Here is a 27,855-nt window from a genome sequence, read left to right as displayed (position 1 = left end):
TTAAAGCTAAGGGTACATGGTGACTGGAAGACAGCAGAAGATCCACATAAATCTGAAAGAAATACTTTCCATGCAGCGTATATAATCTAGGCACTCAGTATAGTTTAGAGATCAGGTGCCCTAAAAATGTTTACAGACAATGCCGTGGTCATGTTCTACATCAGTAAACAGGAGGATACCCATTCCTATTAATTGCACAGGCTGGCAGTGCAGACTTAGGAACTGGCTCTGAAGTTCAGTCTCCTGTTGGCAACTACGTAGATCACCTCAGAGGGTATTAATCTGTTGCACATCTGTTGAGCAAGACTTCAACAGGGTAACCCCCTGAAATATCAGGACCTGCTTTATTGAGTCCTGTAATGTTGAGACTGAATGTCTGAAAAAAATGGAATTTCACAACAATCAAGAGGCAATCTTGCACGCAGACAGAACAAGGAAAAACCAAACCTTGTGACTCGGAAGACAGAATGTAAGAAATCTCTGCACCCACCACAAAACAAAGTGGCATAGTAGAAAAGCAAAATCAATGTAAAAACTTTAATAATAAAACAAATACAGTGAAATCATTAGAATCCACTTAAGATGTTTTAAATGGATTCTGATGATTTTATTGTTGGTGAACAGATAATACGCACCAAACATAATCCTGTTTGCGTCTCCTTTAGATGTGATGTTGTCTGTTTTCGCCTGATTCAACCTTTGGGTTATTGGATCTGATCAGATCTGACCTCAACACCTTTTGGAAGCTGAGTATCCAGGCTGACTACTCCCCTACCCATAATTCCCTCTATTCAGCAAAATACCTCAGATTTCATTTCCCACTTTTGTTGGAAAGATGTGATTTTCAAAGTTCTGATCTATCGTTGATAGGTGATATTTCTCTGTATAATTGCTTTAGGGTAATTTCTGGAGTTTGGTCTCATAGTTCTTTCCTAATATCCTCCCTTCTGACCAAATATTAAAAAAAAAATCTTCTCACTCTTTCCAGGTTGTTTAGAGTGGTATCTTTAGCCCTCCTGTAATTAAATTATTATTATTTCTTCTCTTTACCAGAGGTACTGCTGAAGTTGCTCTGATATACATTTCTGTGCAGTGCTGTCTTTTTGGTGCTTTTGCCTGTTGGTGATTTATTGTCTTGTGTTGTGGATACTGTTATGGTAGATAAGGTCCCAGGGTTTAAGAAGTGTTCGGCCTGTGAACACAAAATTCCTCCACAGGACTCCCACTCCTTGTGTGTACTGTCTAGGTGTGATTGTGAGATTTGTGCCTCATTTGGCTCCCGAACTTTACAAGGTCTCAGGGACAAATTGGTCCTTAAGGGCCTTCTTTCTGCCTATGTGGGAATATATGCACCTTCAGTTTCTCCTGAGACCTCTTCTCTGGCCAAGAAAGCTGAGAAACTAAAGTCATTTAAGGAGGAAGAGAAGGAAAAGATTAAGGAAAAGTATAAAGAGAAGGATTTGAAAATAGACTTAGAAAGTGCTCCCTGGATCTGCCGAAGTTTTGATTGTGAAGATTCCTAAGCATTCAGGTCCAGAAACTTTTTGGACCCATTTGCCAACGTCTCTTCCATACTTTTCACCAGAGTTGGTGAGTTTTCAGCTCCATTCACCTTTCATTCAGGAGAGGTGTCCCTCTTGGCTACCCTCATTGGCTTCACCGTCAAGGTCCTACTGTTCCATAAGGAGCCTTACCAAAGCAAATGTTGACAGGACAATGCCAAGACTCCCTTGGTATCAGATTCAACTGAGTGTCCTCCCAGTGCCATCCCCTAAAGGAGCACTGGATTTGATCCAGTCTGTCCCTTTTTGGATGTCTACCATTCCGGCTTAGCCTTCAGATCCAAAGCTCATGGATCTGAACCTAAACAAAGCACCTACGCTGGAGCCAATAGTCCTTTCAACTATAACTCTGAAAATATGTCTTACTCATTCAACTTCTGTTTTGTCAGATCAGGATGAGTGCCAGAGCTGAGGCTCAAGAGGATGGGCCAGCAACAAAATTGTCAGGGCCATCTCTCCTCTTGGTGCTTTGGCACTCGATAGCTGTACTCCATTGTTGGTTTTGGAGCCAGGGTAGGTTGGAGCAGACATTGCTTCTCCTGTCCCTCTTTCAGATCGGAGTAGTGCTTCTTCAGCTCCTATCTCATCTTTGGCTTTCAAGCAGTTCAAAAGGGTTTTCTCCAGATTGAGAGAAGAGGTGTCTCTGCCTTGCATGGCTTAGTCTTAGCCCCCTCTAGATACTGTGTCTGACCTCCATCCGATCAACTGATATAGTCAGCCTCTTTTAACTTGCAGGTACTTGCCACGCAAGTTCCCATTCTGACCTTTCCCTGGAATGAATGTGACAGAGTCCCATGAAGCAGACATGTAAACGGAAACATATGGATTTCTCCCTAGAGTTTGTTATGGAAGACACAGACTTGATTGAAAGAAATAGTTCCCCACACTCCCCTCTGGAAGACATCACATTTGGTGATACACTGGAAATGAAGAAACAGAGAGGGGGGTGGTCCGGCCGATGCAAACTCTTCTGAGGTGTCTGTTCTTTGAGGCTGGCTCTTCTAGCTCTTGGATAATGCTGCCGGCTAATGACCTCATATTTCTGGTTTTTGCAGCAGGCATGGAAAGATCCTGATTTGCTGGAACCTATTTCAAAGAAATTGGACAATATCTTGGTTGACACAAAGAACAGAGCACATTAGAGCAAGATTCCCCCAGTAGATGCCATGGTTGTGGTGGCAACCATGAAAAAGGAACTCCTGGAAGAGAGTACTTCTGTCCATTCCTATAATAGGAAGTCAAGTATGCTGGACATGAACAATATAGTATGCTTCAGCAGCTTTTGCACTCAAAGAGCAGAACTACCTTGCCCATATGACACACTTTCAGAGGGACTTGACAAAGGAGCTCACCAAATCCCCCTTGAGTAACTTACCAGCAGACATCCAGAAATCGATGGAATCTCAATTGTCTACCTTATAGTCGATGTCCAGTGTATCCATGCAAATACTTCTTATGCAGCTGATGGTACAACCAGAGGAGCAGGCATTGGCATAGCCATCTGCTGGCTGTCCTGGAGGCAGTTATGTAACTTTGTGGAAGGCTTCAGGATGTTCATCATTAATGGCCATTTTGATGGTTTCGCATTGTTTGGACAGAAGGTTAAAGAGACACTAACTAGGAGCAAGCAAGATGGTAAGAACCTGTCTGCCTTTGAAATCCACTTCTCCAGCCATTAAAGGGCCTTTTCTAAGAACCAGAATAGGACTAAGAAGTTGTGGTTCAGAAAATCTCAGACACTCCTGCAAACAGACCCTCCGGAGTTTGGGGAGGGGGGCAATTTTAATAGATGTTGCTAGGGGAAGAGGTGGACACACAATCGGGGATTTTGCAGTCCTTTTACTGAGAAATCCTATCAGTACTCCACTGCCATGCTCTGGAGGCAGTCGGGGGGGGGTGGGCACTTATCCCTTCACCATCAAGCCTGGCAAGTTATCACTCAAGATATATGTGTGCGCTAGGGATTATCACCAAAGGCTATACAATTCCCTTTGTTTTCCCTCCTCAGAAAAAAGAAGGATTTCTGACATACCACCCAGTCATATGGAATCCATGGCAGCAGAAGTAAATAAAGCTGCTGGAAAAAAAGAGAGTCATCCAACAGGTCCCCCCTAGACCAGTTCAGATCCAGAGTTTATTTAAGGTACTTTTTAGTTCCAGAAATGACAGAGGACATCAGGCCAGTTTTCAACCCAAATCAGTTTGTGAAACAGATGACGTTCCCGATGGTCATAAATCAGTCCATACTGCCTCTTTTTAAGAAAGGACAATTGGATGTTCTCTATAGATACCCAGGATGCATACTACCACACTAAAACAGCAAGGTAGTCTAGGAGATTTTTCCATTTCCAGTTGGGAACCAATTATTTCCAGTTCAGGACACTGCCATTTGATCTTGCCATAGCCCCCAGGTTTTTACCAAATGCATGGCAGTGGTTGCAGTGTATCTTGGACTGTGATGGTTCTAGGTTTTCCCATATTTATATTAATGGCTCCTCACCACTCCAATCAGGGATCTTCTGGTCCTAAAAAGGAACTTCCTGCTCCAACTTGCCCCACAATTGGGAATTACAGTCAACCACACAAAAAGTAATTTGACACCTACACAATACACAGATGCCACCTTGATATGTTTAATCAGTTCGTCAAACTCCCAGAGCCCAGAATGTCATCCTATGTCAGGTGGCCTTTCAAGTCCTTCATCATTCATCTCCTCCTGCAAAACTCATTCTCTGGCTGTTAGGATTGATAGCTTCAGCCATCGTACTAGTTTCACTAGCAAGGTATTACATGAGAACTCTTCAATGGACCTTGTTGGTTCAGTGATCCCTGATATCACATCTAATACATAGTCAAATTCATCTGACATCAATTTGCAGTAACCATATCAGCTGGTGGTATACCTCTCCACTGATATTAGGTGGGTTACCACTCTCCCCACCTCCTCCAATGATTACAGTAACCATGAACGCTTCCCTCCTGGGGTGGGACTCATTTAGAAGGGAAGTTGGTCCAAGATTTTTGGACACCCAAGGAGGCTACTCTTTGCATCAATATTTTGAAAATAAAGGTATTCCTCCTTGTGTTGCAGGCTTTTTCAGGATTCCCTCCCCAACTGTGTGATTTCTATCCAAGCAGGCAATATGGCAGTAATCTTGTGCATCAACAAACAAGGAGAAACCAAATTGTATCCACTTTGAGACCAAGGCAATGAGCAAAATCTTTCCATCTGTTTTTCATGCAGTGTACATTCTGGGGACTTCAGTTGTTCTACATGACAAACTGAGCAGGTCCATTCTTCTGCCTGACAAGTGGTTCCTCAGTCAGACAATGTCAACAGAAATTTTCAGGCACTAGGGCCAACCTTGCTGTGACCTCTTCACTTTGTGCTTAAACAACAAGTGCAGCAGCTACTTAGCGCTGATCCCTCCACAGGGTCAATCACCAAGGGATACTCTTGTCCACAATTGGCCCCCAGGTCTCTTGTATGCCTTTCCCCTATACCCTTGATAACAAAATTTGTTCAGAAGGCCAGAAAGTGAAAGGCCAGGGTAATCCTCATTGCACCCTTTTGGCCTCGGTAAGTTTGGTTTTCTTTCCTCTAGTTCCATCCATTATATCTGCCCTGGACATTGGATTGTCATCCTGAGGCTCCCATCCAGGCAGCCCAAATGGATCTAAAGACCTTGGTTAGCTGCATGGTTCCACCAATAGTAACAGTGGCCAGAGACGCTGGACTGTCTGCTTTGCTGGATCATATTTTATCAGCTTCACAAAAATCAAATACTAGGAAAGCAAGTGGTAGAGCTTTACTATTTGAGCATCTTGTGAAGGGAAAAGATCCCTTTTCAGCACCTCTTCCATCTATCCCAAACATCTCGTAAGATCTTTTCCAACAAGGTTCCAGTTTTTCAACAATCATGGTTCGGTTAGCAGATATTTCCAATTTCCACATTGGACACAAACTCCCATTGCTTCCCTAAAAATTTGAAAGACTTTTTTGAAGGGAACCTTCCTACTGAGGCCACGTATAAGGGATCCTTTTCCTCCACGGGACATTCCTATCATCCTGCAACCACAGTGGATTTCAGAATTGCAAGTATTGTCCTGTAAACCTCCATAAATCGTTTGTCATAAGGATAGGGTGTCCTTGAGAATGAATCCCAATTTCCTCCCAAATGTGGCATCTGAAATGAACCTTAACCAGACTATCAATCTAGCAGTGCTTCCCAAAATTTTCTAATAAATAAGAGTATACTTTATATTTACTAGATATTTATAGGCAACTCAGATTTTTATTAATGCAGGACTAAGGACATTAGAAAATCAGATCAGCTGTGGGTTGCTTTATCCAAAGCAAAAGTTGACCATAGTGTATCAAAAATCACTTTTTCTTGGTGGCTTTCTGCTTGTATAATGTTTGTTTATAAAAATCTGTAACTATCCTTACATAAAAAAGAAGGCTCATTCTACAAGGCAATTGCTACAACTACTGCCTTTATGGGCGGAGTTCCTGTTGACGAGATTTATGCTGCAGCTTCTTGGTCTACTGTTCACACGTTTGATTCTCATTTCAAGTTGGATGTACATCCTTTGGCTCCATTATTCTCAAGAACATCATTCCTTGATAACACCCAGGTGTCTTGGTAGAGTCTGACTCTGTCCCAAAGGTCAAGTTGGATGAAAACAGACGTCAGATAACAGAGTTATGTACTTATTCATCTGGTTACACATCCCTCCCTCTATCCCCCTTCCAAAATCGTTACCTGGTGCTCCTTTTGAATGGATGGACCTCACCAGATTGATTGCGGTTTCCTATTTATGGCCACTTCTTAGCCCATTTTTTGGCTAGCCTGTTTATTATTTTTGATTATGAGCAGGTAAACTTGATCTGAGTTATTTTGGAGGATGGAAGGAATTATGAGCAGGGGAAGAGTCAGAGCCCCACATCCACAGCTCCTAAAAGGTGCCAAGGTCAGATCCGATCACCTCTGATAACCCAAAGGTTGAACCATACAAAAACAAGACATCACTGATCTAGCATCATCGTTAAGTACATAACTTTTCATATATAAACTGTACAGTGAAAAAGGACTTCCTTACAAACAGTATATATACATGTTGATCAAAAAACATTTCATTGTTGACATAGGTTCCCAGATCCCTAACTATGGGATTAGTTTCAGGGGTGTTTTGTCAGTGTGATAGGTACAAGGGAAGTCATGCTTGTTGAAGTTCTTGGCATTTAGTTTTAGTTAGTGGTATTGACACCAGCTATTTGTTTGGTATAGGCCTTCTTGGGGGATCTTCATGTTCTCTGGTGCTTTATGATAGCACCAAGTTTGGAGTCATCAGATGTAGCATAGGATAGTAAGGTCCTTACTGGGGCATTCCTAATAGCTTGAGACTTCCCTTGGAGCACAAGATTCTCTGGTTATACTTTTTCAACCTCTACAGTTGGAGGACATGAAAGGGCCAAAGGAAGTCAGACAAACATGAGCCCTTATACTAGGTATGTGAAGATATCTGTTGTAAAGGGGATGTCAGCCCAACATATGAGGGGTTGGTGCTTGTCTGTGAAAGTCTGGCCTTGCATCACATTTCAACTAGCAGAAGAGTTCCCTGAATTAATGACTGCGGGCCACTCTTAAACATCTACAATTATGGTAAGTTGACTACACAGCTATGCGTTCTGTTTATTGGGAGTGATATATGGTCCAAAGAAGAATGAGATGTTTTATTTTACAAATTAAGAAGCAGAGGCTGACTACAAGTCAGTATGTGTAGAATTTAATGTTATGCTACATGTAGAGAAACATGGAAAGTTTTAGAAGGAAATAGGTATAATAGGATAAAGAGATGAGGCACTGAAGGACAAGATGGATGGTTATATGGAGTGAGATTGAGTAGCAGTGGAAGCTTTCACAAAGGAAGACTTAAGCAGGCATGTTGGATAGACAGGTTGGTAATGAAACAAACAAAAAAATGGTACCTAGAATGGTATGGTTGAAAACTAGTGATGGGTTCTTGTTGGACCATATTTGTGTAATGATGCAGTCTGAAGGAAGAGAGGAATGTAGGCTGCAACTTGGAGAGGGTGTGATGCAAGGTGAAGGGGAGGAGAAATATAAATAAGCTTTGAGAACTTTTACAACAACAATCGAAAATAGACATAGACAGTTGTGAAGATGGTATGAAGTGAAAGATGTCAGAAGATGGGAGTGAGTGAGAAAGCGAAAGAGAAAAAAACAGCAGGAGTTTAGGAGAATTTGCACAGGAACTGAGGTTCTCCTATGTTGGACCTGAAGTTAGTGGTTAAAAGAGTGATGGCTTGGAGAATGAGGCATGAGGTACCTGCTATAGCCCTATCTATTTTTGTTAGAGACTTTGTGAGAGGAGAGGGTTTGAAGAGAAAAAGATGGAGTAAGAAAAGTGGTACTAGCAGATCTTGTTTGCAGATGGCAGCATTTGCTGGATGAAAATATGGAGGAGAGATATTGAATGGAACTTTGAGGGAATTTGAGGTTTCTGGAGAATAGACAGGACTAGAGTAAAGTGGGAAGAAAACAGCCAGTTGAGTATTCAGAGAGAGACAAGGAAGTTGTAGGACAGGGTAGAAGAAATTGTGTTGGAGTAAGGTTGTTGGAACACAGGGAAAAAAAATTAATTACAGTTGTGCAAAGTTGTGTAGAGACATGAAAAGTGTTGTGATAAGTGAAGTTATAAATCAAAGTAATTTTTAGATAGCATCAATGTAAAAAAAATTATGTCTGCCTGCAGTGGTGTATTTACTGAACATTAATGTGAGTTAAAAAGGTACAAGGAATATGCCCTGGTTGTGTGTAAAAAGGAACAACACATGGGACTGCAGAAGAGCAGCTGAAAGGAGAGAGGCTGGAGTTTAATGTGTACAAATTGATGAGTAACAAACTGCAATTTGATTGGAGCATACTAATCTGTAGAGAACTGGAATGGAGAGCAAGTATCAAAACTAATGGGGAATAGATCTCAAAGTTATTGGGCAAGGTGCGGAGTGATAAGGTTAGAAAAGTTTGCTGTAGGCTTGAGTATAGACATGGTGTGGGAAATGGAAATATCAAGTGAGGAAAGGGTGAGTGAATAAAAGGGTATGGTGAGAATAAAATAAAGACTGGAAGATGTGGAAAGTGTAAGGCCAATAGTTGAGTGGTGTTTAAGGGTTTTGATGAATGAAGCAGAAATATTTTTGAGACCAGTGTTTGATGGAATACAGACAACATGAAAAAGGGCAAGAGATGTGAAGACAAAAAGATGAGAGGAGATGTATACTAATTGTTTTACATATAACTCCTCTTTAGTGAAATGCCTGAATCAGTCTGTTCCTTGTAGAAGACAAAGTTGAGACTTCACTGTTTTGTCCTTTCACTCAACCTTGAGAAAATGGCTGCAACCTCATTATTCTAGTCTACTTGTCTTTTGAATAATACTGTTTTCTCTGCGGTAAGGTCAGTACGTTTTGTAAGTTTTGGGACTCGGCCTTTATGCCTGGAGGATTTGCACTTGAACTTCAGTCTGTAAATTTTCATCAGAAGTGATTCAGATCTTACAGGAAATCCAAACTTCAACAATTTTTTTTTAATTGACTAGAGAGGAAACATTTTCTTATTTGGCAGCTGACAAGTCTGTTGACCAAAAAACGTACCTTGTGCCAAAACTAGTAGACTACCTAAACCACCTATTTAAGACATGCTTGCCTTGCTGATCTATCATAGTTCTGCTTTCTACAGTCTGTCTGCATTAATATTATCCCAAATGTCTTTACTGACATGTTTTAAAAGCTTTATAATGTTACAGTTATTGAGTAGAATAGTCTAGGCTAGAAACAGACCATCAAGTAGTATGTAGCAAGGTTGAAGTTTGTAATCCCCACCAAAAAATCAAGATCAAATTTAAACTAGGTAAATTATTCAAAACGTTGAACACGTAGTTCCTAAAAGAGAGTCAAATAACTAAATGGTGACATTCCTTACTGCCACCAGGTTGGATCGTAACTGCCTACAGCTGTGAGACAAATTATATTAAATATGAGAAAATATTTTCTGCTGGAAAAGAAAATCAGCTTTTTGCATTTATTGTTTAGCAAAATTAATTTTCTCACATTTAATGTGTTTAATTGTGCCACTGAATATTGATTAAATTATAGTAAAACAAAAGCACTGTATGTGGTCTGACTTTCAGGTGTTATCGTTTGATTGGGACAGGGCAGCTCACACATCTTTTGCTACAGACATGATTAACACCACAGTATGAGTTGTTGGTGTTCATGAATTAAAACGGTTTGCCCTAAAGACATTTGAAACCATCACTTGGTCATCCAAGTAATATTACAAATTTACAAAATCCTACTATATATATATATATATATATATATATATATATATATATATATATTTTTTTTTTTTTTTTTTTTTTTTTTCAGTAAAGAAGTAAGGCAGGCTATGGTATAACAGTAGTGTGGAGGTCTTATTTTAACTGCCCACAAAGTTGGATTAACCTTACAAAACCATTTGGGCTTCTACTTGTTCTTTGCAAAACTGTAACAAATCCTCTCTGAACAAGGATGGTACAGCTGTGTAAGGTATTCATCATATTTACCATAGCATTAAATGTTTAAGCAGAGGTACAAAAAGATTGGCTGACATGCCACTATTTGGTGTGCCCCCACCCTTAGACTGGCAACCAGTAAAAGTCTCCAAAACTGAAAGTCAAAAATTAAAAAAAGAAAAAACCTTGGGAACCACAAAAAAATCTGTTGTGATATCTGCTCTGCTAAATTGTAGCAAACAGTTTATTATATAGATACGTAATAGCTCTTGTCATATTTCCTAACAGGATTGCATGCTTACTGCTAATGCAAAATGTTTTCATGGACTCACTGACACTTCTTCAAAAGTTCCAAGTGCGCCACCTATCAATTTGTGCCAAGGCAGCCACCCCCCCCCCCTTCAATTGCTCACTCTTCCTATACCTTTGTGCTTAAAGGAACTGACATTTCCAACAATGTAGACATCCTCCCACTGTCCATATGTGGATTTGGGCTTGAGTTTAGGTTGTCTTATTTTATAGCATACATGCTGTAAGGTATATATACTTAAGTGCAAAGAGCACTGGAAGTACTGTGTTATGTAAAAAAAAAAAAAAAAAAAAAGTTTATTGTATGCATCCAGTCAAGAAAAAAAATTACTTGGCTTCTCAATTTAAAAATGAAATGAAAGTAACAGCACTTCTTGGATTCTCTCTGTCACCAAAGTAAATAAAACAAACTGCTCTCTCATTTAGTTTCGCAAAACAGTACCTTTTTGGTATCTTAACACAGTCCACATAGTCCCTTCAGGAAATAGGCTGTCACAAGATGGTTCAGGCTGTCAGCTTCACCTAGACATCAATTCCAGGTGCATTCCATGACTCAGCCCTGAATGGGTTGGCATACTCCATACTTCTAGGATCTTCCTTTCACATGATCATTTAGATGAGGATTTAATTTCCTGAAGGCCTTGGGACTGAGAATCTCCTTTTACAGCATGGTAATTGAGATTTAAGAGCTCATAATACAGAGTATTCTAATTGTTGTGCGAACAGGTTCATAAGTAAGCACAAGGCAGTCATTCTGCAGACCATTACGAGCCTAGCAAAAAACTATATTCAGAAATTCCCTCCAGCCCCAAGGAAGGTACTTGAGGAGAATTTGAGGCTGATTACCCAGATATCTAGGTTAATCTTGAAGGTGGCAAGAGTTCTGCTCTGATTCACTTGTAGTAGGTGTTTGTTCTTGAGGTTGTGATACATTGCATATGACTCAATCATGCCATGTGTTATTTATCTGATGATGAAGGTTTAGTTCCTTTAACTGGCTGGCTGATGTATGATTTGTTCTGTGAAGGAATCAGGGGGTTGGATCTTTTATGGCTCAGTAGGCTAGACACAGATTTTGTCAGTGGAGTCTATAAGAGACAGAGTGAGCTGCCAGTCTCTCCTGATAACTAAGACTTTTGAAGCCGCTGATCATTTTAGTTATGAATCTTTGAGGTCTTTTAAACTGAGTAATATGCCTAGAGATATACATACCAAAAAGTACATTATATTCAGTAATGAGTCTGATGAGATACGAATAAAGGAGAATCAGGACTCAGCTTGATTCAGACGACATGACATGCCTTTGGCAATTAGATGATCCAAACAGTAGGCTTTCTAAACCATTGCAGAGACATGATGATTGAACTATGAAGAATTATCAGTGAGAATACCTTGATCCCTTATAATAGTGTCTGACTGGAGGGGTATTTCACCTATAAAGTTTGTGATAATATTTTGGTTACCAAAATGAACTAAGCTACATTTTTCACATTTAATTTGAGACCATTGTCCTCATATCAGTTGTTAACATGGTCTAACCCATGTTGGAACAGTTGTTAGTTAGTTGAAGATTAAATAAAAACACCCAAGTTACAGTCATCTGTAAACTTACATAGTCATAAGCCAAAAATGTTGGCCTGAAGGTCTGAGAAATAGATGACAAGTAGGAGAGGAACCATCCTTGAGCCCTGTGGTAACTTTTTTTGCTTTCAGAAGTGGCACCTGTGGCTAACCACATGGGTTCTGCCAGACAACTAGTCAGCTATCCACTGCTCAGTGTAAAGATTTATATTCAAATTGACAAGTCTGTCAATAATGCCTGCATGGGGATAGTGTCAAATACTTTGGCCAGGCCCACATATGTTGTGTATACTGCATAACTGCTTCAGTCACTTTTTCCTAAGAACATTAAAGAGGCATCTACTTCCTTTGACAGGGTTAAGAGATTTTCATTGTCTAAATTAATGAGATCTGAGATAATCATAGAATCATAGGAAGTTACTAGACTATTGGCCCTGAGGCCCTTACAAGCCTACCCAAGAATTTAGCCCGTGTTCCAACAAGTCAGCACCCTATACCATTGTCCATCAAGGACACAGGTTGAATTCCAGGGGTGTATTTTCTGTTTCCCATCCAGTTATCCAGGTTGCATAAGGGTTAATGAGGTACTCTGCTTTATGTGGAGAGGGAGTCAATTCCACAAAAAGGGGAGTCTCTGGGACACAAATCTGTCCCGCCAACAAGTTCTATTGATGTCACAGACCAGGTAGAGGTTGCACGTGCAAGTTACTCGGCTGGAGCTTCACTTGTGGATATGCAGCAGTCCCATCAGGGCAGGGTCTGAGATTGCTTTGTATGCCAGACACAGGTCACCTCTGAGGAGTCTGTAGGAGACTGAGAAGAGGGACAGGGTTTTTAGCCTATCTCTGTAGGGTAAATGTTTGAGGCCCTGGATTCTCCAGGTAAGGAAGCTCTGTGGTCTCCAGCTGCTGCATGTGCTTTGTGAGGTACATGCCGAAAGGAGCATTGTACTCAATAATGGGTCTTGTAAGGGAAGAATATAGGGATGTTATGACCACCTTGTCCCTGGATGAAATACCCTTACTAATGAGGTAGACCATGTAGAAAGCTTTCCATGCAATGGAGGCAATATGGTGGTTAAAAGTCAGTTTGCTATCAACCTGAGTGCCCCAGTCCCTCATGACTATTGCATGCTTAGGACCTTGTTATCAATGTGATAATTTGTGGGGAATAGTATTGAAGGCTTTGGCCAGGTCACAGTAAGCGATGTGCACCGTCTTCCCCTCGTCTGTGGCCTTGGTGACTGTTTCAAAGAAGTCGACCAAATTTAACAGGCATGACCTCCGCTTGACAAAACCAGACTGTGTGGGATCAAGTGTCTGGAGGTTGCCAATGTCCCTGTTAATGAGGTCCTTGATAACCTGTTCCATGGCCTTGGAGATCAGGCTAGTTTGGCTGATGGGTCTATAATTTCCTGGATTGGTGGATGCTCCACCTTTGTGCAAAGGGATGACAGTAGCTGTCCTCCGCTTGGCTGGGACAAAGCCGGTACTCAGGCATTGGTTGAATAGGGTGCCTAATGGTGCTGCAAGTTCCTGCCTGAGTTCATGTAGGATGTAGCCTGGGATGTTATCGGGTCCCATGGAGGCTGCATTTTCTTTGCCTTAGAGAGGGCAGTGATGACTTGCTCCCTAGAGATAAGGGGAGGGGGGCAGGTACTGGGGATGTCCTGTTTTGCTGATGGGGACAGAGGATTGAAGTTTTCACTGAACCTGTCTGCCAGCAGGTTGGCTATACCTACAGTGTTTGTGTATATGGTGTCCTTGACCACCAGTTTTGAGCAGATCTAGGTGATTCCCGTGAGATTGTGGACATATGTGAAGAAAGCCTTATGATTGTCTTTAGTAGATGTGGCCAGTTTGGACTAGGTTTGCTTTGGAGGATTTCACTAATGCTCTTATTTGCTTGTTCAGGCTAAGGAGAGATTGCTTCCAATTAGGCACGTGCTCCTTCTTGGTCCTGGACAGCAATTTTTCCCTTTTATTTTAGATGTCCACCAGACAGGTTTACTCTTCCTTGAGGAGGATGACTTTGTCCTGTCTGGTATTTCTGATTCCATGCAGCTATATAAATGCTCATATAGTACTTTGGTGTAAGTTTGGTCATATGTGCTGTGAAGCTGTTTATACCTTCCTTCAGGAGGTTGTAATCAGCTTTGGAGAAGTTTTGTTGCTTGACTCTAGCTGTGGGGGGGAATCGGGTCAGGGGAGATGTTGACTTCAAAAGTGACTGCTTTGTGGTCGGATCTTATCAGAGATGATGACACTGTAGGGATGCTGCAGTGGTTACTTATGTTGGTTAACACCAAGTCCAAGACATTTTCACCTCTTGTGGGGGTGTCAACCAACTGGTCCAAGGCATTTGCATTGATGAAATCAAGGAATCTCTGGGCATTTGTGTTTTGGCATGAGTATTTCTTCCAATCTATGGTTGGATAGTTAAAGTCACCCAGGATCTAAATTATAGATAGCTTTACATATCAGGCCGAGTAGTGGATTTATAGTTACTAGAGTATGTGTTTCGGCCAGTCTTGTGTAATGGCATTACAGTGGCTGTTTTCTAGGCTTCAATAATGTAAACATTGGAGAGGTTGAGATTAAAAAGTTTATGTAGGAGTTCACAAAGGCTTTATTTGGCGCTGCTAATCAGGCAACCTGGTATATTATCAGGGCCCATAGATGAGGTGTTCTTAACTTTTGAGCGGACTGAGAGAACTTGTTCCATAGTAATTAAAGGGGTTGGCTGGATTTTGGAACTTGTAAAATAGCTGTAACTGTGGGTAGAATAAAATTTGACCTAAAGTTAGGAGCTGAGAGGAAACTGTAGTACCCAGAAAAAATTCAGTCAGACATGGGGATAACAAATAAACTCCAAAAATTCTGTGACCTGCAGTCAGGACTGAGCTTCAGACTTGTGAGGCATAATTTTTGATTACTGATCCACAGTATAGCCCATGGTTATAGTTCATGTTTAAGTTTTTTTTAGGTCCTGAAAGTCAGTGAATCACAGTTCACCATTTTGCCCAGATAGAAAATGGCAATTATATAATGGTATAGGGTTATTACAATTCTGCAGTCACACAGCAGTGAGGAAGAGGGCTTCCCTCTTGCCCAAAGGTGTATGACTTTCAAGTTTTAATATTTAAGTAGGCTAGGAATGAGTTGTCAATCAGCTTCACACATAGGGAGATACTGGGAGCATGCCAAATTCTAAAACTGTCATAATGGTATTGATTTAATTGCGGCTTCGTGATGTTCTTGATTGATTGAGGTAAATTATCTGTCATAGTATGATTCACTTGACTTGTCATGAGCACATTCTTTGCAAAAGAGCCAAAGATATTAAATAAAGCAGTTTTTATGTGAGACCTTATCCAAGTAATGCAAGTAATGCAGTATCTAAGACAGGTTTTAGCCTCACTTAGAAGTATAACCTCTCAATGTTTACCTCAGAATTATGGGCAAAGTGACAACTAGGGGAAAAGGACCCAAATTAGGGATGCTTTTTCAATACTAGTACTATTAACTTAGAATTTCTCAAAATAATTTCCAATTTTAGGAGGCAATGAGCAAAAGTTTGAGAAAAAATTGTGGGTCCCCCCATACACACACACACACACATCTGGACAGTTGAGTGGTAACACTGACTGCTTAAAAGTCTATGTGCAAACATTAACATCCGTAAGCAGGTTGTAATACTGCTATAGTTCTTCTTTATTTGAAGATGCACTGTTGTGGTGAGTACCCGAAGCAACTGTACTTTTTTACATGTATTAATCCCAGGTCATGTCCACCAAAAGATTATTTTTATATTTGTCTCCAGGTGTCCACTGTCAAAAAAGAGCACAAGAAATGGTGTGGAATTATGCAGTGTATTGGACCATTTAGGGATCCGTGTTAATCTGTTTAATCTTCATTTCTGCCCCATAGAGTAACTCAGATTTATTAAGACACCTGGATATCTTCCATCTGTTTTCATAGTAGTTATTGTTAGAGAAGGATCTTGAGCATTGGAACCCAGTCATGGACAGGTCTTCATACTACCTGGCTTATGAGAGTAGCAAATATATTGATTATTTTAGTGAGCTGTTTACTTGAAGTGGTCAAAGATCAGCATTTAGTGACACACCTCCAGTAGAAAGAACTGCACATACCTATAGACCACAATTGTATATCCACAGATGTATGGTCTGACTGCTGTAGATATGGTAGTGCTAACCAAGCAGATGCTTAACAGCCTGAGTGGAGCACTGCACTGTGCCTGTCCGTACCAGTCAGGATGGCTAGTCTTTCAGCTAGACTCTGAGCTTGGTACTATTTTAATTAGTACTCAGAACTGTATAGCAGTGTTTCTTGACCATTTTTGTCCATAAAGGATACCTGGAAAGTATGAACAGTTTCACCACAGAATTTTGTGTTTTTGTAAAACCATTAATTTTTTTTTTCAGATTGGAGGAAGCACTAGTTTTGGGATTAAGGATGACAAATGGAATCTCACACCAGGTATGTTACCAGAATAAAGCTCTTAGCCTTTAGCCAGCAACTATTTCTCTGTTAATTACCCATCTAGAAGATCTTTTTTTTTTTGTCATTTGTCCTTCCAGCATTGGCAGAAGATGTCCCCTACCGTTGGTTTACAGGAAGTGTTTTCAATGTGCCCAGAATTTAAAGACCTAACAGAGCAGGGATTTCTGATATTGGACCAGAGGTACTTTGAATACCCTGACTTTTCTTGCCTGTGGCAGTTCCATTTGATTGTGCATTGTAAGGGTTTGATTAGAATGCTGATGTGAGTAAATATTTGGAATACTCCTACTGCTTCATGGGTGTCACTCCATCTGTCGAATCCCAGCTAGTATAAAGTACCCTCTTGCCAAATATTTATACTGGTCGAACATACACGTTCAATGAGAATATGCGCGCAAATAAATGTAGTTGTATGTAGACAAGTGAAATCTGACTGATATAGTAAGGACTTTGTTCTTATATAGGACAGATTTTGAGTTTGCATCCACTTTTGAGGTAGTAATGAGTTTGTGATTGCTGTGTTTGGTTAAGACATAACACGTTTGTTGTTTTGTTGAAAGAGTGATGTGCATGTAGACATAGTGATATCTATATCAGTTTCTCAAACCCACATTGCTGAAACCCATATAGTTGATAATATAGTTAATTGAAAAAACTGGCATACACCTGCCAAAAATACAAACAATGTTTTTGCAGGGGGGGCAAGCCCCCTGCACCCCCACACCCCCTGCTAGTTATTTATACCAACTCTGAGATTGCAGTACACTGGGCAAAAGGGCAAATTTCTTGATCCCCACTGTACCAGGATCTCAGTCAAAACGGTGTGACGACCCATATGGGTTTCGACAATTTGGGTACTTCAACCAGCTGTCAAGGTCCCCGACAAAGTATGTGTGATTGGGTAGTTGAAAGGTAAGGGATTGGATGGTGCTCTGTCTGTGTATTCTAGAGTGCTAGTAGTGTGTCTGCAGGTTAGAGTTACATGAGTGATAAAAGAGGAATAAGCAGTTCCATCCACTCTAAACCCAGCCTTCCCCTTTGAGAATTTGTCCTACCTTCTAGAAACTTGAGTTCTATAGTTGTTTACATGTTTAGGGATGGAGACCCCTTCAAAATATAATGTCTTGAAGTACCTAAATCTAAACAACTAAGGAGTAGTAGGAAAGGGTCCCAGTGTATAGACAGCTTCAAATCGTAAAAATGCCACTCCATGAGGATGAGATGGGTTGAAAGTTAAATGTGGAATAACTGTTGCCATATATAAAACTTACCTGGACTCCATTCTCTTTTACCATCACTTTTGTGTAGAGATGCGCCTCATACATTAAATGGCTTTGCCAGGTCTGGTGTATGGAATGACTATTATTACCCCCTGCCAGGATGTCCTCATCAGTAGGATTGTTTTTTTTTTTTTTAATGGAGACCTTGTCCCTGTACAATGATCACTGTACCAACCAACACTTGTCACCATCCACTGACAGTCCCTAAGGTGATAGCCATAGTCATAGCTGCACATGTATACATACATAGTGACTGGTTATTAGAGTTAAGGTTAGAACTAGAAAACCAAACTTAGTTAAACAACTGGCATAATTCTATCATATAATCCATTCTTGTTGCTTTAAAGTTGTTAAGAGAATCCATTAATGGCATTTGTCTTCATCAAAGATTCCTTTCTGTGGCAACTTTACTGTCTCTACAGGGCTTTCCTTCTTCAGGTTCTTATATTTGACATATTCATTCATTTTTTATTTATTTCTCTAATACCCATATTATTCCATTCTATCCTGACAAGCAATGGGTGTGAGGCAGAGAACCAGTTGTGAGCAGGACAGCAAGTCCACGCAGGATGCACGCACACACATGCAACTGCAAATACATACACATTTGTACACACACACACACACACACACACACACACACACACACACACACCTGTAGGCAGTTTAGAGACTTTCCATTTCACCTATTAGCACTTAGAAACCCCAGTGAAATCACACGATACAAAAAAATGTGTGCAGACTCTGCAAAGAATTCACTCCAGAATCAAACCAGAGAACCAGCCTCTTAAAGGCAGAAGTACTGACCTGTACGTCACTGTGCTTTCTTATCTTTGTTATAGCTAGGTCAGTATCATGACTTGTCTTTGGCACCCTATATGCAGTGGTATATGAATTACCTTTGGTATAACTAAGTCAGTTTGATATCCTATTCCCAATGTAACTGAAACCAAGATATCTTTTCACAAAATTATCTGTAAATGATCTTCACACTTACATAATAGATGGGATATTAATCAAGACTGTTTTATATCTTTGGCTGTGACAGTCCCTTCATGCCCTAATGGAGTGGTTTACTCTCCTCTCAACTGGCTTACTCCCTTTTATTCACTTTAATTATTTATTAATTGGGCAGATGGGCTGATCCTTATGGACCTTGTTAATCCATGCACAATGAAAGGCACTAGTACAAAGGCAAGGAGTCATCTGCATGAAAACATTAATGTATCCAGTCAGTCAATGCAAGCTGTCTTAGGCCAATAATATATGTGGCAGCCACAGTAACCACAGTGCCACTATGCTGCAGTAATACTAACCACTGGACGGTTGTGCTATACACTCCTCACCAATGTGCTGCTGCAGCACTAACCACTGTACTGTAGCAGCACTTAACACTGAACCACTATGTTGCAGTTTCACAAACTGCTGCACTACTGTGCTGTATTGTCACTAACCACTGCACTGCAGTAATGCTAAGCACTGCACCACTGTGCTGCATTAACAGTAACCACTGCGCTGCAGCACTGTGCTGTAGTAACAGTAAACACTGCAGCCACTGTCCTGCAGCAACACTAACCAGTGTGCCATTTTGTTGTCTTTAATGCCCTTATGGAATATTAACTTAGGTGACCATACTGTTGATGCTGTGGTCTGACCAAGTCAATGGATAAGGATAACAATGTATCCTTTCTCTGGAATAAATTTTTCTTAGTGCTGATACTGCTTGAAGGCCACAAACTTTGTTCTTAGTATTCCACACTTAATGATATACTGCCTTACTTAATTGGTGTGGTAAATATGCTGCTTTCAGTTTGATTTGCATATATGTTTTACCTGTATTATTGCAATATTTTTTACACAACTACTTTCTTCCTCTTTGGTTTTGTAAACTGAATAATGTAATATTTTTTCAGTAACTTTCTTTTCAATGCACAGGGGTATTATTTATTCCTTTCAGTCTACACAAGTAGTTATCTGTCACTTTCAGTATGTAATTGCTGTTCATTTTTCTTTCGGGTACAGTAGAATTCTGCCATCAACTTCAGTGTGCAGTTACTCTTCATTTCCTCGTCAGTGTACAGGAGTGAACTTCAACCTTCTTTATTATATAGCACCACTCTTTGATCCCTGTCAGTGTGCTGGAGTATCCTTCAATCGCCTTTATGTTACAGGAACACTCTTTAAATCCTCTTCAGTCACATTTAGTGTGTGTAGTATTTTTCGATCACTTTCAATATTTGAATACACTCATAAATTTGAATAAAACCTTCTTGTATGATCCCACCTCTGCAAACTACTGCAACTTCACACATTTACTTCCCATGCAGCTAGACTTCGTGACAAAAACCTCCTCATACAAGCCACACCAACTTTCATTAGCCCTAGAACATAACTCTACAGCACAGTTCAGGCTTTCTCCTCTCAGGCATCTATTTTTGCCAGTCTCTCCCCGTTGACACTAAGGAAATCAACCCTTATTCCAAATTCAGAATGCAGCTCAAAAAGCACTTCTTCAAGCCAAATGTACTTGTTACAACACAGGACATAGCACCTAACCTATCTCCTTTTCGACTCTCTTTTCTCTCAAGATTCACTGTAGATTGACCCATGTTAAAAACAAATGTATATATTGTATATTACACTGCGCTTGATTGTACATTGCGCTTTGCTTGCTCACTGAAATGTACACACACAATTTTTTTCTAATTAGTTTGAACTGTTCTGATTGGATATTGTCACTTTTCATTCATTCTTCAACTAATGGGATCGGATCTGACTCGACTGTTGTTCTAGCTCATGGCCTCCAACAAACTCTCAAGCTCCTTCCCTACCCACAATGCACCACGCCTAACATTCCTCAAGTCTCGTTTGCTGCTTTCACGTCCAGACATGTTCGCCTTCAGCTCTAAGGGTTGTCATTAGTGACAAGTAATTCTCTCTGCCTTTTCTTCTCAAAAATCTTTATTTCGACTACTTCTTTACTCTTTGATAGTTTGTTCTGTTTTTAAGCTGTTCCTTGTTTTCTATTCTGTACATTTTAAAGTGTAACTGACCCCACCATTATTGGTAGGCCTGTCCTGCCTTGCCTATCCCCTTTTTCTCCACAAGTTTTTTGTAGCTCTTCACTACCGTAGTTGGTAGTTAACCTTTTTCTCTTTCTAATTAAAAAAAAGAAAGCTTATGTCAAAGGAAAAATATACTTTAAAAATGATCAATACACGGTAGGTTCAGGTTAAGGCACTTTAATCTTGCAGCAAGGAGACAAAAACGTGCTAATACAGAGTTTGTTTAACTAGAATCTGGAAATGCAGGCATTTTTATACATTTTCTAATAAGACATTGCCTACCAAGCTGACATAGTGAATCACAAGTTTTGTCATCATCATTTCGTAGTGATTGTTTTTACAGTATTCTGCTTGTACTATCAATTTTTGTGAGAAACTTCCTAAGAACAACAACATCGCCTTGGCTACCACCGGTTAGATATATGCAATGTTACCATTCAAGGTACTATGGCTAATTCGAGCACAAAGCAAGTATAGATTGCAGTTCATTTCTCCAACAGTCCTTTGTCTATGTTATCTCTAACTTCTGCAGCTGTGCATGTTCTCATACTTCGAACAGAGCTGATTGTTTAAAATCGTTACATTACAGAATATAGCAGGTTCATTCATTTCTTCCTGACCTAGCAGATAATCACCTGCTTCTCAAGTACATTTCCAAAAGGCATAAACATGAATATTGCTGTGCTAGCAATTACTAGGTCAGAGGGCATCTTGCAAGTTTCAGAAAGCACACTGCAGTTTCAAAAAGCATCTTTTAGTCTCATATGAAACTCAACTGTATATAAAATAGTGCATATAAAATAGAATGAAAAACGTGTTAACTTATTTAGTTTCTAATCAGCATTAAGCACACACATTAATACATATTTTTCTGACAGCTTACTTTACCTCTGTAGTCTTTTGTACATAACTTTTCTTTAACACTATCTGAAAAAGGATTTAAGAAGTGTGGGCATAAGATGACTTTTTCTGATGCCCACATTCTGTGTTTATTGCTTGGTACAGAACATCTCAATTAGGACTGTACTATCTGTTGTGTGTTCAACCCCCAAGCTCTTGCTGATAGGAGGACAAACTAATTTTAAAGGGTTTGCTACATGCCTCCTTTTCTGAAGCCATTTCTGGGGTTCAATCTCCCAAACATAAATCTAAAGACCTTTCAGAAAAAGTCTAAACCATCTGATTCTCCAGCATCTGCTTCTTCTGAACCAAGAAGAAAGCAAGGAAAAACTAGATCCAAAGCTACTTGCGGTCTGACCATCATCGGATCCAAGCAGACATGTTTCAGATCCTACATCCTCGGAACCGAGACCTTGCCAGGGACTACCTATTCACCAAGTTTGGATTTGGTTGCTTCCAGGGTACGCTCTCCATATTTAGAGAGGCACTCAAAGTTGCTGTCCCTGGTATCATCTCCATCCTCTAGGAGTCTCAATGGAAGCAGATTTGGAGAGGATGATGAGGAATTTCTTTAAGGAGCAGATTCAGATGGGAGTTCTCATGGTTCTTACTCTTCGGCCAGGAAGTCCACCCTTCTACCACTCCTCCAGTGACAGTTCTTTCTCTAATACAACCTGTAGTTTTAGAGTCCACAGATCCAAGCATCCAGGGTCCGTCTAGTTCAGATCCAAAGAGTACATCATCTTCAGATCTGAAGCTTCTCAGTTGGATCTGAGAGGATGGGGTCAACTCCAAGGTTTTCGGGGCAGTCTCTTCTCAGAGATTTGGCACTAGATAGCTCGGTTCTGACTTCCGCCTTGGGTGGATTGCTGTTGGGGTGGAGGGAGATGAGCCAGAAACTCACTTTCTTGGCTCACCTGACTTCCTTCTCCCCGGATTGGTCTGCCTTTGAGGTTGTGAAGAGAGTGATGTTCATTGTGTTTCACTCTTGCAGTCCTTACAAATGGGTTATCCAGCTCCTGGTAGCCCGCAGTCGGCCAGAATACCAAAGTCCTTGGTATATGACGTCGGCTGCCTCCGGATTAAGCCCAATGCCAGAATGTCAGGTATAAAGGCAGACAGCCGACATCATTTCCTCAGTCTTTCTTGCTGCGGAGCCAGAAGCAGAAGCAATTTGCACGAGTGCCGGTCGGCCGATTACCTTCTTTTTGTATTCTGACTTCTAAAGTTGAAGACATCCTCAGATAAGTACCCTGTTGGGGCCCCTTTTTTCTTGCTTTAACGAATGTCAGAGAAAATTAATAACTGTCTTGCCTGTGGAAAACAGATTCCGCGTTGTGATTTTCATTCTTATTGTATTACTTGTTTGGGCCTTGAGCACGGCGTCCCAAATTGTGATCTCTGTGCTTCTTTCAACCTGCATACCATACGCCGTAGAGCTAGGAGTTTGTGTAAGCACTTCATAGTTTGGCCTGAATTTGTCGGTATGGTGTCTTTTGGTCTCCCGACTTCGGATGATCCTAAGAAGCGCAAGGATAAGGACCCGCGACATGCCTAGGGTGAAATTAACTGACGACATCACTGTTAAGTTGGTTGTTGGTCCAGCGGCAGCCAGTGAGGCACTTTCCTTGCCCCTGTAGTCTGTAGATGTTCAGCAGTAGACATCTTTGGAGGCCTTTCCTGAGTCCTCCATTTCTCAGGCTTCTACCTTGCCTTCAGACTCTCTGCCAGTCGTCGCCTCTGGATCTGGAGCCAGTAGGCAGGCGCCGGCTTCTGAGGCCTCTTTTCTCCACCCGGAAACCAGATCCAGACCAACGACTGCGGCCCACATTTCTGCGGTGGCTAGGCCTCCCGTGTCCTTCTGACTTTCTAGTAAACCTCTCTGCAGAAAATCTACTACTAAACCGGCGCCAGCCTCCCCTCAATTACCTCAGGCTGAGATGGTTAAGATGGCTAGTGATCTCTTAACTTTTATCAGGGGCTCTCAGCCTTCTCCTTCTAAGAGGGCTAGGGAATCGTCCCCAGATGTTTTGTCTGCCTCAGACTCAGAAGTTTCTAGCACCTCTGCTAATGAAGGATATTCTCAGCTTTTTTCTGGTTTTGAGGACTCTGATGCTGAAGACTCCATCTCTTCTGCCCCCCCCCCCCCGAAGATTTCTCTTTTGGGGATACTCGAAGAGCCTCAGGGAGAATTTTAGATGGGAAAGTTAGGACTTCCCTCAGTCTACGAAGCGGATTAGGGAGTTCTTAGATTTGCCTCAGCATAAGCCTTTGGCTATTCCTCCAGCTTTGGAAGTTGTTGATGATGTTTTCATGGAGAATTCTTTGACTCCTAATTCTGTTCCTCCTGCTCCCAGAAAGCCTGACAGATATTATAAAGTTCCTGATTCTCATCAGTTCCTTTTCAAGAATCCTACTGCTGATCCAGAGATTATTTCTCAGGGCCCTAAGGGTGTTAAAGCCACGGTTGCTAAAAATCATGTCTCTTCTGACAGGGAATCTAGGGCGTTAGATAGGTGGGGTAAAAAGGTTTATACTTCTTCCACCCTGGCTATTAGGTCTGTTAATTGTCTCTTTCATATACTTAAGTATCAGCAGCATACTGTGGAGGCTATCAAGGCTAAAATTGCTGGTGTTCCTTCCCTGATGGGAAATAAGGACATGCAAGAATTATTGAATTCTGCCACTCTGGTTGCTAAACATTCTCTACATTGTGATTTTGACACTTTGGAGGCTTCTTGCAGAGCAGCGGCCACTGGTTCTGTTATCAGAAGACATGCTTGGCTCAGGGAATAGCCCCTTTCTGAACCTGTAAAGTCTAAATTACTGGACGTGCCTTTGCATAAGGACAATCTTTTTGGAAGCAAAGCAGAAGAGGTGTTGAAGAAGTTGGAGGGTAAGGCTAAATCTATGCAAAATGTTAAGGACTTTCTGCAAGTTCAGCCTCCTCATTTTAGCAGGCATTACCCTTCTAAGAGTTGGACTTTTCCTGACCCTATTAAACAGGGTCACACTAGATCCAGGGGCTACAGGTCTTCCCAGGGACAGACTTTCACCCCTCAAAAGGCTAAACACTGGCAGGCTTCATCTTTTGAATCTGGGAGTTCTAAGCAGACTTCCCAAAGCAAACATTCTCAATGACTCCAGCTTTCCCCTGCTTGCCTTTGCGGGCCCAAGATTTCTTTTGGGGGGAAGGTTAGCCATTTTTGCGGATGTCTGGCACACTATCATGGACGACATATGGGTGCTAAAAATAGTATCCCAAGGCTACAGATTCTCCTTTCACACCTTCCCGGTCCTCCAGGGATACCCAGATATTCCCCCACTTCAAAGGGCAGAAGCAGAAAAACAAGTTTCTTATTTGCTAAACCTGGGAACAATAGAGCCAGTTCCTGCACTAGAGATAGGCCAGGGTTTTTACTCAAGACTTTTCCTGGTTCCCAAAAAAGGGGGCACCTGATGCCCTATTCTGGATTTGTCCATTCTAAACACCTTTCTGGTGATTCCCAAATTCAAAATGCTCACCCTTCAGCAGTTGCTGCCATTGCTGGCCTAGGTTTCCTGGCCAGTGACTTTGGACCTAAAAGAAGCTTACTTGCACATCCTTGTAAGAGAAAGCTGCAAGCAGTTCCTTCATTTCAGGGCCTGGAACAGCCACTTCCAATTCTCTGCACTGCCCTTTGGCTTATCTACTGCTCCTAGAGTTTTGACAAAATGTCTAGCTCCAGTCATTGCCTTTTGCAGGCAAAGAAACATTCAAATTTACCCTTACTTGGACGATTGCCTTATTCAAGCAAACTCTCCAGAGCAACTTCTAAAGGATTTGGCCTTTGTAAAGAACCTTCTTACCTCTTTAGGCTACACAATCAACGAAAAGAAGTCAAAATTGGTACCCACTAGGGAGATTGTATTCCTGAGAGATAGTCTGAACACAGCCATCCAGATGGTATCCCTCCCTCAAGAGAAACAGATGGATCTTTTGAATTACTTCAAGGACTTTGCAAGCATGACCCAGCTCTCTGAAAGGCAATTCCTGCAAGCCCTAGGGTTCATGGCTTCATGTATTTTAATGATTCCATATGCAAGACTGCATATGAGGAAAATACAGTTGTACCTCAAAAACCTTTGGTGTCAACACACTCAGGATTTAGACTTGATTCTTCCTCTGATTCCCTGCCTGCAGATGGAGTTCCTTTGGTGGGCAATGTCCTGTGCACAGAACAAAGGCCTACCTTTCTGTCCACATCCTGCCAGCCAGACTCTCACCATGGATGCCTCTGACTATGCTTGAGGAGCACATTTAGAGGGCACATGCATTCAGGGAACTTAGACCTATCAACAAGCTCAGCTGCACATAAATCTGAAGGAAATGATGGCAGTTCAGCAGGCCTTGATGGCTTTCAAGCATCTTCTCTCTCCTGGTACTCTTCTAGTCAGGATAGACAACACTACAATCATGTGGTACATCAACAAGCAGGGAGGGACTCACTCTTACCCCCTGTGCAGACAAAGCATGAGACTATGGTCCATGGCAGCTTCTTTCGGCATTCATCTGATAGCCCAGTTTATTCCAGGAAGGCTCAATGCCTTGGCGGACCGGTTGAGCAGGCAGGTCCTGGATTCTCACGAGTGGCAACTAAACAAGACCATTTTCTATTGCATCATTCAGTGTTGGGGCACTCCCCAGGTGGATCTCTTTTCTTCTGCAGCCAGCCACCTTCTTCCAACCTTTTGCACCAGGGATCATCATGACAAAGCTTGGAAGTGGATGCTCTGTCCTTCCCCTGGATACAGCTATTGATCTATGCATTCCCTCCTCTGCCTCTTCTTCCCAGAGTGCTGTTAAAGATAAGGGACAAAGAAACAAGGGCCATCATCATAGCTCCAGACTGGCCCAGGCAGCATTGATATCCTCTTCTTCACAGTCTTTCCCAGTCTCAGCATCTTCCCCTGATACCAAATCTCTTGGTTCAGGATGGAGGAAAGATTCTGCATTCTCACCTTCAGACTCTGCATTTGACTGCCTGGCTCATAATTTAAACCTTTTTCAGCAGGTGGTTGAGGTCCTTCATGAGGCCAGGAGGCCTAGTACTAGGAAATCTTATGCAGATAAGTGGAAAAGATTCTCCATTTGGATGCAGACTAGAGGAGAATACCCATCTCAACCTACTCTTCCTTTAAGTTTTGATTATTTGGCAGGTTTACTTAATGGTGGACTTTCCTTCTCTTCTATCAAGATTCATGCTTCAGCTATTTCTGCTCACTATTCCTCTGAACAACCCATTTTCTCTCATCCCCTGATGAAACAGTTCCTTAAGGGAGTTAGCAATTTAAATCATCCCAGAAGGGCACCTACTCCTGCTTGGGATCTTAATTTTGTGCTTGAGAAGCTTACTCTGCCTCCCTTTGAGCCTGCTGCCTTCGCAGATTTTAAGTTTCTCTCCTGGAAAACTGCATTTCTTTTGGCCATTACTTCAGCTAGAAGAGTGTCTGAGCTGCAGGCCTTAATGGCAGTAGAGCCTTTTATAACTTTCCATTTGGACCGGGTTTCTCTTCGGACTAATCCTTCTTTTATGCCTAAGGTGATTTTTAGCCTGACTCTTAACCAGTCTGTCCACCTGCCTACCTTCTTTCCTAATCCTCAGAATAGAGGAGAAAGGTTGCTACATTCTCTGAATGTACATAGGCAACTTAGATTTTACCTGGACAGAACTAAACCTTTTCGAAAGTCAGATCAGTTGTTGGTTAGTTTTGCTCCTGGATCCCAGGGCAAAGCTATTTCTGAACAGACTATTTCTAAGTGGATTGCTCATTGTATTCATTTTGTTACTTACAGCATGGCAAGGTTCCTCCTCAGGGTATTAGGACCCATTCCACTAGAGCTACCTCTACCTCAGCAGCTTTTCTTAGAGGTGTACCTACTAAGGACATCCTGGAAGCAGCTACCTGGACCTCTGTCCACACTTTCACCAAACATTACAATTTGCCCTTGTTTTCTAAGTCCAGGGCTGGTTTTGCCATTGCAGTGTTGCAGGGCATTCTTGCAACC

General features: G+C 41.4%; 1 protein-coding gene across 4 annotated transcripts in view; it reads left to right on the top strand.

Annotated features, from left to right (window-relative positions):
* The window catches only part of RSAD1 (radical S-adenosyl methionine domain containing 1), a 2,083,664-nt gene that overhangs the window by 1,959,156 nt on the left and 96,653 nt on the right, over positions 1–27,855 (top strand). For all 4 annotated transcript variants that reach the window (XM_044090484.1, XM_044090485.1, XM_044090486.1 and 1 more), the window contains 2 exons: positions 16,483–16,537; positions 16,639–16,742. In XM_044090484.1, the coding sequence (XP_043946419.1) occupies positions 16,483–16,537; positions 16,639–16,742 (159 nt within the window). The remainder of the gene's footprint in view (positions 1–16,482; positions 16,538–16,638; positions 16,743–27,855) is intronic.

The sequence above is a fragment of the Protopterus annectens genome, chromosome 12.part0 (genome assembly GCF_019279795.1).
Source record: "Protopterus annectens isolate FY-2018-M chromosome 12.part0, PAN1.0, whole genome shotgun sequence".
Taxonomy (NCBI): domain Eukaryota; kingdom Metazoa; phylum Chordata; order Ceratodontiformes; family Protopteridae; genus Protopterus; species Protopterus annectens.
This window is presented reverse-complemented; position numbering and strand designations above follow the sequence as displayed.